The sequence below is a fragment of the Drosophila mojavensis genome, unplaced genomic scaffold (genome assembly GCF_018153725.1).
Source record: "Drosophila mojavensis isolate 15081-1352.22 unplaced genomic scaffold, ASM1815372v1 contig_277, whole genome shotgun sequence".
NCBI lineage: Eukaryota > Metazoa > Arthropoda > Insecta > Diptera > Drosophilidae > Drosophila > Drosophila mojavensis.
Window position 1 is genome coordinate 4477230 of NW_025318822.1, and position 14756 is coordinate 4491985.

Here is a 14756-nt window from a genome sequence, read left to right on the forward strand (position 1 = left end):
TTTCGTCTCGAGTTAATCAAAAATAGTCGGAATACTTTGGCTGACTTGATTCATGGAATAATTAGCGCATTTTGTGTTTACTACTATAAAATTTCACAACATGCTGCTACACACGTTTTTCTCACCCAATAAGCGTGCGTCTCGTCGCTAGATTATACATATATACTTATATATAAATATTTATAAATGCACGTTTCACATGTCGTATGAGTAATATTTTGTCTAGCATACGATAAATTATGAAACATAGCAAACGCTGCTTTCCTTTTAATAAAACAAATAAACAAACAAGCGAAAATATACGAAAAAAAATCTGTTAATCAGCCTTGTCTCAGCCCTGATGTCTGTTATCTGTGCGCCAAGTATTTCCCGCATCGGCTGTAAATATATATAGATGTATATATATAGAGGAGTGTATATAGCGGAATCATAACAAATTGTTTCCTCATTAGCGAATATAGTATAAGCTGTGAATAGAGTTCTAGATAAGCCATAGAATTGACGGACGAGAATTCCAAGAAAAAAGAAAAGCCTAGCTCAAGAGGTTATCGGTCCGGCTGCTACTATATAGGGTTGCATTGATTGCTTGAGAGATAACGTTTCTTCAATCTCTCCAAATTTGCGGTTTTCAATTTTAATGGGATTTCGTGTGTGACACAGATTAAGAATAAGATTCAACTCGCGCTAAGTACTTGCGTAATTTGGGCTTATCTTTGATTGCTTTTAAAAATATACTATATATATATAAATATATATATAGTTATATATGTATATATAGTATAGACATGTTTGAGCTTGAATCAAGTAAACAAAATAAGTAAAGGAAATAATTGCAATTTCGTGATAAGAAATATGAACCTATGAGACAAATATAGAAATATTTATATAGATCGATCTATATCTATAATATACAATATTTATGTATATATATACATTTATTATATGTAAATCAGTTGTAAACACGTTACCTACAAATTTAGCTTGTTTCTTCTACAAATTTCGAAATGTTTTTGAGCACCAATTAAGCAGGTCACTAAAATAGACGGATCTAAATGAAAATAACTTACAGATATATGCAGATATTTATATATTTATATATAGCTGTATATATAGTATTTGTATGTGCATATTATATGATATTATAGCTTATTGTTTATAAGTGGACAAGTTTCTGCTCGCATCGCAGCATCATCAACCGGTTTCATTATATGTGCTATAGTTATTGTTGCTGTTGCTGTTGTTGTTGTTGTTATTGTGGCTCAATAACTGGCAAATCGAGCGTGTGCCTCAAAACATAACCAAATGCTGAACTCACTCGCTCAACAAGCGGCAATTTGCATATAAAGAACAAATGAGCGAATGAGCCACAAACAAAGGCCGATCGGCAGATTCATTAAAGTTGAACTGATATCTATATATATGTATATAGTATCTCTATATAGTTTATATATATTATGCAGATCAATTCATTTTGAATTTCAGCTTGTATACAAAGTAAACAATTAATTATTTGTTTAAACCAATTACGTTTTATTCAATTTTATTCTATAGCGTTTGCCATTTAGCCGGTTATTGCTGTTGCTGCTGTTGTTGTTGTTGTTGTTGCTTCTGCAACATTCTAAACATCTATTTTGCCAAGTCCCATCCGGTTTTTTGTACATTTGGCAATTACTCAGTTGTTGTTTTGTCAGGTCATGCCACGCCCACACCCACGCATTTCAGTGCATTAATTGCCAAGTATCTACACATATCGGAAAGATATGGATATATTTGTATCTGTCTGTCTGTATGTATGTGCATACATATGCATACCTCTCTCTGTCTCTATAAGCCACTTGTTTGATCAATTAATCTCAATGAATTTTTACGGCATCCACATCTTGGCGCCAATTGAGTTCAGATGCTCAGTAATCTTTATTTTAAGTGCCGCATTTGCATAATATCTCGTAATTTTGGATATACGACTAACTAAAAGTTTTTATAGCGTATTCTCCCTTAATGAAGTAATTAACAAACATATATGTATATGTTTGTTGTGCGTGTATTTGCATATATTTAATACATATGTATATGTATCTATTTATAAGTACATCACTAAAGTCAGAGTTTAAACGACAAGGTGTGCAGAAGGTGTGGCTTAGTCTTTAAAAATGCTGTAAACATGGTCAAAACGATTTGACAATCGTCTTCTTTTTGCGTTTATTTTTAGCACACGTTTGCTCAGTTAAACTGTAAGAAAACGTGCAGAGCACTGTGATAGTAAAAGTTGTTAACATATTAAGCAACTTTAATATTTAATATGTCGACTTTTTCATTTATACCTCTTAAGAGTCAAACATGTTTACGGACACTCCATTAGTTCGCCTCAAGCATAAAAGTGCTGCCCATTTGGTTTTACTTTCGATTTCCAGTCAAACTTCAAAAATGCTGCCCAGTTTTTCTAGTACATTCCAACGATGTGAATAGATAGCGCATTCCAAAGCCAAATTTAACAGCGCTGCTTCTGCATTGCCTCATGCTGTCTCTTTCCTGTTGTCAATGCGTTGCAGGTCTTAAATCAACTGTAATTGAAATGCAGAGCACAAATATTTTAAGTTCTTTATGTGTGCTTGCAAGCGTGCGTGTGTGTGTGTGAGTCTAGTAAAACAGCAAAGCAAACAAAAGCTATGGAAATCAACTAAGTTGCAGAGCGTATGACTACTATGTGTGCGTGTGTGTGTGCGTGAGTGTGTAAAAGAAAAAAGCAACGCACGCGGCTTAGGCTACACTGCTGTCCAAAATGTGGTGCCACATTGCATGTGACGGTTGCGGCTGCCGCTAGACAAGTTATCAGCGAAGCATCGCGACGCGGCTGTTGAGCCACGTTTGTTGTTGCTGTTGTTGTTGTTGTTGTTGTTGTTGTTGGCGCTCGACAGCTTGACGGCGACGGCAACGTCGACGGCTTCGAGCATTGGGCTTGCTTGTGGGCTGTTTCTGTGTTAGTTTTCGCAACACATTCAAGCCGCACAGTCGCAAGCGCGGGAAGCGTCGTCGTCGTCGTCTCCGTCGTCACCGTCGTCGTCATCATCATCAACATCTTCTTTCGTCGTTGTCTTTCTTTATCGTTGTTTCTTTTGTGTGCATAACAATTTTGCGCTGTTGTCGAAAAGTGTTAAATTCTGACAGATGTCCCCCAGTGGAGCTTGAGATGTGACTGCATTTTCTCGCGCTGCCGTTAATCTGCAGGCGCCCTAACTAAAAGCTCACACATATGTTGGACACATTTATAAATCTTAAATCTCAGCATATGCGCTCGATTGCCTTGGATGTAGCGCTCTCTTGGCCCAATTACCGTGCTGCCAATCAAAGAGCGTATCCAAAATTAGCAACGCCTTTGCTACCTAACCAAAAAGAAGAAGAGCCCAAGAAACGAACAGTCGCATCAGCCGCAGCAGCTACAGAAAAGAAAAGCAGACAAATTAAAGAAACAGAAACGAAAGCACGTCGCCAAAATGAGCGTCAAACCGATCAAGTTATCAAAAATAGCCAAATATATTAGGAAAAAGGTAAATAGCAAAAAGCCAAAAGTATTTTCTTCCTTTGTTTTGTTTTGTATTAAAGTTTGTATAATAATAAATTTAATTTCTTTGTTGTGAGTGAAAGTTTACCTTAAAAAAATTAAAATATAAAATTGGAAAAAAACAAAAATAGCAACAACAATTTTTGCATTTAAACAAAAACAAAGCATTTTGTAAACGAAGCGCGTGCGGTTAAGCAAAATAATAAGAAACGCAAAAAGAAACAGAAATATTTGTGTATATTCAATGCCTTGGCCATAAATGAAGCAGCAAGTGTCCATATTGAGTAGTATGGGGTAAAATACCAGGTAAAACCATCGATAAGGCCTATGCAAATACATTCGCAATAACACGGCCAACTGCAGCTACAATAATAATATGATGTTGATATTTATGCAAATGAAATGGATTTGCATTCCCAAACCAGATGAGCTATAATTAGTGATCAAAGATGGGGCAATGGGACGCCATTAGTCTTATATGTCGCACAGCCCCATTAAGTGCATTCGAATTGCTTTCAATTGACTCTCAAGTGCTGTAATATTTAAGCCCAGGGTCTCTCAATAGGCGCTAATTCCATATTGAGTCAGCTTTGTATCGAGTTTTGAAAATGGGTTTTATTTCTTGTTTCGCTATTGTTATTCTAATTCTCTTAAGACTTTTGACAAAATAAAAGCCAAAACGGAAGGCATCGACCGGCAACCGTTCTCCATTGTTAGCTGGTTCTTATTAGCCTTGGCAATAGCGGTTACTATGTTGGGGTTCTACCACAGCTGCTGCTGCTGCTCGCTTTCCACTTGTTTCAGCATTTCTTTATCTTTGTTATCATGAACGACATCATCAAAGCGAGAGAAAGACTCTAAACGAATTGAATATACAATTCAATTGAGGTGAAATTTGCTTTCAAGTCGGTTTAAAATAGCTCACTCTATGCATGGGGTATGCGCGACTCAAGAGCTCAGCTCTATATCACGGCTAAGCTGTTCTTGACCATGGCTTGAAGAGCTCTTGGAACTTGTTTAAAGTGAAACCAATTAAATTCTAAGCAGAGACTCTTTCAAATTAGATCTTTCACATGTATTCATTCTACATATAGCCAAAGAACAGGTCGACAATGTTTATTTTGATCTGCCTTTATAGATATATAGATGATCTACCTTTATATATATATATTTTCTATGCAGAGACTGTTCTTGCTTCGGCAGAACATATACTAAAAAAAAGCAGAGACTCTTTCACATTAGATCTTTCTCATGTATTTATTCTAAATATAACCAAAGAACAGGTCGACAATGTTTATTTTGATCTGCCTTTGCAGCCCCTCCTTGAGATCTCTCCCTCTCCCACTTTCGCAGATAATTAAGATCAGGATTTGAGCAGCTGGTTCGAATTTGTTGGTGTGTTTGTTTATTTTAAGTCGGTTTTTACTTGGATATTCTGAAGTATACGTGGATACATTTGACATTTCTTTCACCTTTAGACAGACTCGTCTAGAATTCAATTGTGCTTCCATTGAAATTTGGCTGCAATTAAGAATCTAAATCATATATAAAACTTGTTTTCAGCTGTTGCTCATGTTGTTTTCTTTGTTTCAAAGGAAACAAAAGTTTATTTAATTACGCTATGGCCCCAACTAATGAAATTAGATACGCCTTCTTTGCCAGATTGTTCGTAACTGTGCATAAACGCAGCCATTTGTAAAGAAGGCAATATAATATATATACATATGTTCATTATATAAATATATATTATGTAAGCCACGTGTTTAGTTAGATATGCACACATATAGGTAGGTATATATGTATGTGTGTGTGTGTATTTATGTTATGCATTTGACTTAGATTTCAAATGCATTTCACTCACACATACATAGATACTATATATGTATATAATATATAGAAAGGTGTGGCAAATGACGGCATTTGTTGTTGTCGCGCTTTGCAATTGTTATTGTTGTTGGTAGGTGAAAACATCACCTGTTGATTATGCACTTACAAATTACTTGAAAAAGTCTTGCTTGAATAGACTTTGACATGGTTTATCTACAAATATATGTATGTGAATTTCTGTTTATGCCAAATGTTTTACAAGTTTGCTTCAAATTGTTATGTATTGTTTATCCTGCTTAAAACAATATGGCAAGATTAAAATTGTTGCAGCAGTTTCTTGGTTAATATTTTAAGCTCTGATGATGATTACTGAGAACTTGGATATTTTGGCATTTGCTTTATTCCTAGAGCTTTTTAAAACAAATTAAATAGAATTTCTAGCACTTAAATATCATAAAACAATATCTACAAATCAATATTAACTCTAATAATATTTTAGGAAAATATTTGAGATTCAATTAGAAAGCCTGTAGAAAACCCCTTTAGTGAGTGAGTTGACTAACAAGTGAAAACATTGCAAATTTCAATACGCAAAAAAAAAAGGCTCTTCATGACCTAAAATTTCTGATTTGGCAAACGGACGGAATCACACAACATGAATCCAAAATAATGACAATAATAATAATAATAAAAAAATAAAAGTTGTTCATATATTTATTTGATGTATAAACAATAGAATTGAGAAAATAACCGGATAAGGTGAACTCGTGATCACTTCATAAATATTTTCGTTGACTATTTCGCTGACGGAATGTGTCAAAAATAATTGTGAATAGGAATACATAATTGATTGTCAATTGAAATGGGATAGGGGTCAAGCCAGCTGCTGCCAGGGTTCAGGCACGAAGCCATTTTTAGAAGAGATTTATCGTATATATTCATATGTATATATATGTATTTATGCATATCTTCGACATTTGTCCGTTATGTGATACAAAAAATATATTAAAATAAGCCAATTTAAACAACGATACCAAAAGTTTAAAAAGAAACCTGTTTCAGCCAGCACTTAAAACAATCAAATTAACCCACAAAAATTCACAACAACAACAACCTTGGCCCAGCAACAACAAAATTCAAGTATTCAACCTTTTTTGTTTTTTTTTGGGCCAAAGCACATGATGCGCTGTGTAGCAAAGCGTAATGGGTAAAAAAAAAAAAAAAAAAAAAAAAACAGTTAAATTAATTTGCCGCCAACTCATGATGCCCCAATTGTTGAGGAACTAATTGGCAGCCTCTTAAGGGCGACAACTGCCCGGCAATAAACCCACAATTTGCACTATTCAATAGTCGAAAAAGTACATCAACGTTGCGTATACGTCGTGTTAGCAACATGCTGCTAGCAACACACAATCACACACAGGCAACATATATATGTGTGCATGTGTGTGCAGAACTAATAAACGGTAGCAACCCTCCCTTCTCGTCCATACTGCTTAGCAAATAACACGTTCACAGCAAACTTGTGCTAAGAGAGCGGCATCGGTATGACCTAAGAGAGCCTTAGAAAACGCTCTTAGCACACGCTCTTAGCACTCAATCGCGCTCATTCTATTGCCCTGTGGCTTGCGCTCTCATTCAACTTCTTTTGGACCACTGTGTGCGCCTGTTCGTTCTTTTATTTTGTTTCATCATGTACGCTAGTCGGCGCTCATTCCGTCAGTCAGCAACTTGTTTTCCAAACACGCACACAGTTTTGTTAGCCGCAAGCGAGTAACGCTTGGCTCGAACAAAATTTGTATATATCGATGTACACATATATGTACATATAATATATATATATATATTTATAATATTGGCTAAATAGGCATAAATGTTGTACAAAGTTAATGTGTTGTGCTGTGGCCAATGTAAACACCATTAACATTTTGCTGTTACCGTGTAAGACAATATTGGAAAAACAATTGAAAGGCATAGAGAGTGATAAAAGCTGTGGCAACAACACAGAAGCACAAACAAGAAAACGCACACGAGGAAAAAAGATAAAAATAAAGCTGTAGTCTCGTGGGTCACAAGACCAAAGCAAAGCAGCTGAGCGAGAGAGCGACACGAAGAGTGCTAAAAGCCAGAGCGTAACGCATGCAATGTGCCTGAGTGCGATAAAGCTTTTACGTACACTGCCGTCCAAAAATATTGTGCTACGTGAGCGTTAACTGTAAACAGAGTCTCGAATTTTGTTATTGTTTACAAGATGTGGTTCATTGTGGGACTCTTTGCAATTGTCGCCGTTGGCGGCGTAGCCGGTCGCAAATGGGGCCGTTACCTGTACCTGCACTATGGCCGGCACTTTCTGCCACGCTGCATGCTGTCAGTCAAGAATCGCTCGCCCACACCGCCGCTCTCGCCCACCAAAGATGATCAGAGCTTGGAGGCATTGCTCGACGAAAGCGGTGAAATGCATGAAACGGTGAGTGGGTAGAGCACAAAAAATAATTGAAAATCAACTATAACAAAAGAAAGCTTTAAAGAACAAAAGCCGATTAGAATTTGGAATTGTATATGATATACTATGTATGTAGGCATATATTGTAGCTAAATGGGCAGCACTTACATGCTGCATGCATTATAAATAAGAAATCTGGCTTGACTGCCCCGTATTAAGTTATACCAGCTAATTGGCAGCAGCTCCTATTATTTCATCATCATTAAATTGTAAATAAAAAAATATTACACGTGTACTCGTGTGTACTAGAGACAGCTGTGAATGGCATTCGAGCTAAATGAACTCAATTTGTCCAGCCTTAGCATTAGCTGACTTTGGTGGGTCAATGCGCTACATACTGCTCCCTACCTAAAATGGGTATTTCGAAAATAAGTGTTTGCTCATTTAGGTTTTAATAACGAACGACAACTAATTGAATTTTGGACCAGCCAGGAAATGGTTAAACTGTTACATATGGCAAAAAGAGAGAAAATAAACGAAAACTAAATTAAATTTCATTTGCGCTTTGTGAACTGAAGCGAAGCAAGCGAAGAAGAATCGTTGATAAGTTGAGAAATGAAGAAAACAGAGGAATATTGTATGTCGATAAGAAATTGGGAGCACTACGAATACATAGTGTAATGGGAAACTGAAAAGTCTAAGCCATAGCTGAAATAACCAGTCGAGGTTAGAGTATTTTCCATATGCAAATAATTAAGTTGAGGGAAGCCTTTTCTTTTTGCTCTGCTCTATAAATGGTATCGCATGGCTTTTCTTTATGTCGGTTCCGCTTTGTTGATTCCTTTGGCGAGTCGAATGAAAGGGTATCGCATTACTTGAGAGACCCGGCTCAATATACTCGTTTGGCCAGCCGGTTTGGTATTACATTTTTTCCGTATCGCTACGAATTGCCGGTTCTAGGGTTGAATTCTACATTTTTTTTTTTTTTTTTTTTTTTTTGCTTTTGCACACGTTTTACTTTGGCGTCTTTCTTGGCTTTTTGGCCCCAGACTTTCGGCTCGAGACTCAATAAAGACAAACCAGTTGATGCGCAGCCGTTGTGCAACATGTTTGCCGCGACGCCCAAAGCCAAGCGCCAGGTACGACAACAACATGCAATTCATTCCCTTTCCTGAGCCTGAGCCATGAGCTATGCCAAAAAGTTTTCCGAAATTCTGTGTCAAATCGTGCTTGAAGTAAATTGAAAAAGAAACTTGGTTTATACAAAGTCATGGAGTTCTTATCTTATCAGGCAGCAGCAAAACAAGCTGTGGCGCTTTTGTTTATAAACAATGCCCAAATGATTTTATATTTCGATAATTGCAATGCAACTTGTTGAGCCACTCTACAAATGAGAAAAAATCCAGGCTCAGCTGACTTAAGTTTGAGCAAATCTTGTTTCGATTCTATTCTAAGTGAACTAAATGAATGGCCCACAACAGCTGGAGCGAGGTTTAACGAGCTATACATAACGAATTAGTTGAACATGAAACTGGATTTAAATATAAGTTAAAACATTTGCACGTACTTAAATTTAACTGATGTCATTCTAACTAGACTTTAGCTAAAGCTTAGATAAAATGATCATAAAATTTCAAGTGGAAGCTGAGTTTGAGCCGAGTCGCACACATCATTAGGTACTTAAGAGAGATCATCTGATGATGTATTATTGTCGCATTAGAGCTGATGACAATATACCCTGTAGCGTGTGCAGGGTATTAGCCCACAGACAAAGTAGTAAGTAATTTTCTTGATTAACTTCATGTCAATTATTTTGGTTTGTTACGAATTCAAACTCGACTCAACTCGCGACTCTGCTCAACTCAACTCGTAACAAACTCAAACTTGAAAGTTTCGCTCTCGAATTAAAATAAATAAAATAATAATCATTTGTTAGGCTTTGTGTGTTAATTGAGAGACGACGACGCTTCGTCGACCAATAAAAGGCCCGATCCATAGCGAGTTGGCAGTTGATATTTGAACGCGTTGCGCTACAGACGACAATTGAATCGCGCTATATATATACCTATATATAGTGAGAGTAGTTAAATAGAAATATTATTAAATGTACCACGTGCCGGGGTGGACCAAATTAAACATAATTTATCGCCCATTTAAGCAAAACAGATGAAAATGTGCGAATTGATTGTCAATCATGAGCGAATGCTCAATCGTCAGGTATATATCGTACAAGCATATGAATCATATAAACTATGTGTGTGTGTGTGGAGTGTACTACGTTTCAGTCAGACTTGCAAACAAAAACTGGTTAACAGATTGAACAGATGGAGAGTCAAATATGTATGGCAAATGTCGATGACAGTGAATGCCAGACATTCGCTTATGAATATAAAAAACATCTTAGATTGTCGCTCAACCTTTCATATATATATATATTTTTTTTTTAAATTTAGAAATATATAAATGCATATTTATGTATAAGTATTTATATTTGCCTGCAGCTGACTGTCACGCTTCAATTGTGATGACTGTCCCATATAATTGCGAGTCCCCTGACAAATAAATGAGTTTTTCGTATTTAGCCTTAATTTGTATGTGATCAATGGACCAAATAGTGAATTACAAAAGAGCAAATGAGACAAACGCTTCTGGATGTTTCTATGTAAAAGAAAGGTCTATAAGTGTATAGATTAAAAATTTTAAAGAGCTTATTTGAAATTCCTAAAAAAAAATTATTAGCTGAACGAAAAATTCTTGAGAAATGGGCAATAGGTAATTTTGATTTTTTTTTAGTTTAGTATATATTTAATATTTTTAATGTAAGCAATAAAACATTTTTCATTTAAAAAATTTAATTTTTAGATTTCGGGCTTTTATTGATTAGGTTTTCTTATGAAAATCCCAAACCTCAACTTCAATTTAAACAATTAACATATTTAGAGCGCAGAGCTCTCACCTTCAGCTGAATCAATGATTCATATATCTTTTAACTGAAATCATATATATATATATATATATATATATATATGTCTAATATTAAATATATATATGTATATATGTAGCTTAATTTTGAGCTCTTTTAAAGGTCAATTGCATAAGTTTATGCAATTCATGTAGTTTAATCAAGAGAACTGGCTGAAGCACAATTGATTTTTGTATGCTGGCTAAACAAATACGCTTCAAAGCCAAACTCTTGGAGTCAAGGATCAATTTGGCTCACATTGAATCAGTGTCAGGTGCCATAACAGACTCTCAGAGCTCATCGAGAAAGATCTTGAATTGGTCATCATATGATTTTGGAGTGATTCCAGACCCAGACTCAGAGCCGGACCAGGCCAGACAAGCAGACAGACACAGTTTTGAGCTAACTGCTAAATAGTTGAGGCACGCTCAGCTTCGGCTTTAATAACTTGTTGAGAGTTCATGGAAAGCGCATCGAGTCCATTGCGAAATATATTTTGCAAATTATTGAGTCGGGTTTTGTGCTACGCAAAAACCGGTATAATTAACACTTGTCATCATCAGATTTTGTTTACTTATTCAAACAAAAAGCGTTAGCATCCAGGGGGATTGTCTTAGTGTAAAACATATTAAACTTTACAGATTTTTAATACGCATCAAAATCAATTAATCAATACAATCATTTAGCAGCATTTGACGTCGTTTTGCTGACATCAGACGGAGATTCTCTACAGAGAGAGCGAGCCCATTGACTTTCGCAGAGGGAGAGTGTTGAGGGGTCGCTGCTCAAGTAGGCGAGTCTTTGATATATCTGTAGCAGAATTTTGTGTCAGTTAGTGTAACAGTTTTATAGTCAGCTACATAGAGCACAGTTCTTGAAAACTTTTTTTTTTTTCCCCGATTCATGTGTAATTTGTTGTTTGTGTGTCTATCTCAAGAGAGTTTAGTAATTGTTTCGAAAGACGTTGTCTAAATTGAAGGTATTCTAAGGCAGGCACACAGCGCGTAGTTCGTCTCCCCAGAACAGGAAGAGAAAACTAGCAGATCAGAAAACCAGCACCAGCCACAATATGAGCAGCACAAAGAAATTCAACCTGGGCCAAGTGGCCTTCCAGAGCAGCTGCGCCCACAATGCGCTCAACTCGGTGCGCAAACTCTGCATGAGGTCAGGAGCGACAAATGCGGCGCTGCTGAGGCAGAAGGGCGCCTCCTTGGAAAAGAAGCACGAGGAGTTGAGTAGCCCGCCGGCGAATAAGGCTGCGCGCGTTGGCCACTTGAGCAAGGTGATTGGCGTGAAGAAGACGCTGGTCAATCAGATGCAGGGCATGGTGCAGAGGATACGGCCGCACGTGAGGTCGCAGAGCTTGCTCCTGTCGCAGAAGAACAACAGCTCCAAGTACAGAATCTACGGCCAGACGCGTCTCTTTTCCTCGAAGAGCAGCCTGGCCAGCAGCAGCGCAATGCTCCATTCCACCTCCTCGAGGCAGTTGCCCCAGCTGCAGCGTCGTCGCTTTTCCCACGCCAGCTACCAGCCGAGAGCGTTGCCGCAGGGCTCGGTGGTGCAGCAGCGGTATAGCCAGCTTGGCCACATGTACGACAGGCGGAAAGGTGAGATGGCCAAGGACATTAGTCGTTCCATCCAGTCGGAGCTGATGGACGTCGATCTGACAACGAAGCGGCTCATCAGCTGTGCCCACAACAAGCCGGACTTGCTGGCCGAACAGAGTGAGCAGGAGGCGCAGCGTCAGCGACAGCAAGAGCAGCAAAAGCAAATGCAGCTGAGGATAAATCAGCAAAACTATCAGCAGCCTCCGCTGCGCTACAATCCGTTCAAGATCTGGAAGCAGCAGCGTGCGGCCAAGCCGGCGGCCGAAGACACAGTTGACGAAGCTGACGAGGCGCAATCCGAAAGGGCGGCCACACCCATGAGACGCAGGTCAAGCGATCAGCCCCAGGAGGAGCAGGAGGACAAACGGAAGAGTCGCAAGCTAAAGGTCAAACTGAGCGAACTCTATGCCAGCTCCAACAAGAAGAACCGCAACCTGCAGTCCCAGAGCGCGCTGGCCGCGGAGTCGCCCATGCCAACGGATAGCGAGGCCGAGAAACTGGCCTACTACAAGCAGTTGGCAGCGGAACGCAACGCCATCACCAGCGAGCGCGAACGCCAACGGGAACGCGAGGAGGTAGCAGCTCTTGCGTACGCCGGTAGCAACCGCATGGATGATCAGCACTACCAGACAAAGATTGAGTCGAATCTGCTGAGTGCCTCGCAGCGCCTCTACAACAAGCGGTACGAGGGCTATCGTAACCAGGTCGAGGCACGCAGCAAGGAAGCGCGACCGATGTTTACCAGGAATGCTGTGCAGCCGGTGTCGCTGCTGGAGCAGTCTAAGCCAAAGAACGAGACAGAGTCACCCGCGCCCACGACTCCGGTCAAGACCATTACCAGCCGGCCGTTGTCAGCCAGGTGCATGTACAAGCCGGCTGGCAAGTCCAAGTCGAGTGCAGCGAAATCAAAGCATGTTACGCCCAAGGCGAGGGCCCAGAAGAAACTCTTAAAGAAGCTGAACCAGACCATGTCCAAGAGCAGCAAACTGAACGTGCCCAACCGAAGGGATAAGTCAATGAGATATAAGAGCGACAACAGTGGCTCCAACTGGAGCAGCCCAACTCATTCCAACTATGAGCAGCACCTGCGACAGGTGTGCGAGATGCCACGTGGCCAGAATATACGAATGGGCGAGATGCGCGAACCCCATATATCAGATAAAAATTACACGAGCGACAGCTTGCAAAATTATGTTCAGATGCCAAGGGAGTATACCAAGGAGTCGGCTGTGCGGCGTTTGGGCAGTGTCTACGACAGGCGCAACGGTCACGCCCACTTTGGAAAGCAGCGCATGCTCGTCTAAAGGGAAACAATGGAAGGGACAGTATTTCTCCCTTCTTAGCTCAACATGAAACTGAACAATATGAACGCCAATAGCGGAAAGAGCTTTCAGCTAGAGCAGTCGGGTGGTTCTTACAAAATTGTTCTAAATTCAATAAATTAACACAAAATTCACTGCAGATTGAAAATAGATAGAATAAGATTCCCGTCCCAAAATTGTCTCTAGATTTTATATCGTATGAAATTTATATTTGTTTAGGCAAAATAAAAATGAAACGCTAAAATTATGCGCTCTCTTGTCGAATTTCATTGCAAAGGAGAGGGGAAAAATTACGAACTTTATCAAGAAATAAAATCACACTCAGATGTTGCCAAATTTCACTCATATACATATCATATAGTTATATCACCTCGAATATTAATACGTTAGAGAATTTGTGTGCGCTGTTGCCAAACTTCATCTTGAATCATAACGCTCAGCTATTACCAAATGTCATCTGTAATATAAGAAACATATCACACTTACATCGTTTTCTCTCAGTGTATTTATAATTTGAGCATTTCCGTTGTAGTTTGCAAATATTGAAAATTAGAACACAACAACAAATACCAAGCTACAAAAAAGATATATTCTACAAAAGATATATCAATATGCATATATATATAACAAACTCTGATCCAATCAACGAACCACTGACAAAAAAACAATTTCTTAGTTACTGCACCAGATTTTTCAAGTTATGCTACACCCTATCCAAATATTACAAACAAAAATTATGTATATTATATTTGAAATCAGTCCAGTTTTTGGTCTGTTTTAGTCTTGGTTTTATATGTATTTTTGTTTTGTATTAGTTTCTTATTGCATATTATATGAAATAAACCTTGTGCTAATCTTCTCTAATTCGATCGTTCTCCAGGTGCTGTCTATGAGCCAAGATGAATATCGCAAGACCTCACTCTTTGCAACTAGTTCCTTCGACCTGGACTTTCCCATACCAGATCTAATTGGCAAAACAGAGATACTCACCGAGGAGCATCGGTAAGTGTGAAGAACTCGATTTGAAATTGGCAAA

The 14756-nt window shown here is 38.5% G+C and overlaps 2 protein-coding genes and 1 long non-coding RNA gene across 29 annotated transcripts in view; 2 read left to right on the plus strand and 1 right to left on the minus strand.

Annotated features, from left to right (window-relative positions):
* The window catches only part of LOC6574350 (TLD domain-containing protein 2), a 67709-nt gene that overhangs the window by 51079 nt on the left and 1874 nt on the right, over positions 1-14756 (plus strand). For 24 of the 27 annotated variants that reach the window (XM_044008391.1, XM_015167386.3, XM_015167381.3 and 21 more), the window contains one exon: positions 14601-14722. In XM_044008391.1, coding sequence (XP_043864326.1) covers positions 14601-14722 — 122 coding nt within the window. Of the gene's footprint in view, positions 1-3019; positions 3546-7289; positions 7854-9858; positions 10047-14600; positions 14723-14756 lie in introns of those variants that run through there. The other 3 variants (XM_015167389.3, XM_015167383.3, XM_015167378.3) reach the window with 3 other exon arrangements.
* On the minus strand, positions 1992-2876 carry LOC26528405. The gene is made up of 3 exons (XR_004364457.2): positions 2753-2876; positions 2322-2561; positions 1992-2251 (listed from the first exon to the last, which is right to left on the minus strand). It is a non-coding gene; the product is annotated as an uncharacterized LOC26528405 (long non-coding RNA).
* On the plus strand, positions 11590-13967 carry LOC26527401 (putative mediator of RNA polymerase II transcription subunit 26). Its single transcript, XM_015167399.3, has one exon. It carries the CDS (start codon positions 11861-11863, stop codon positions 13700-13702), a length of 1842 nt encoding a protein of 613 aa, XP_015022885.1. The 5' UTR covers positions 11590-11860; the 3' UTR covers positions 13703-13967.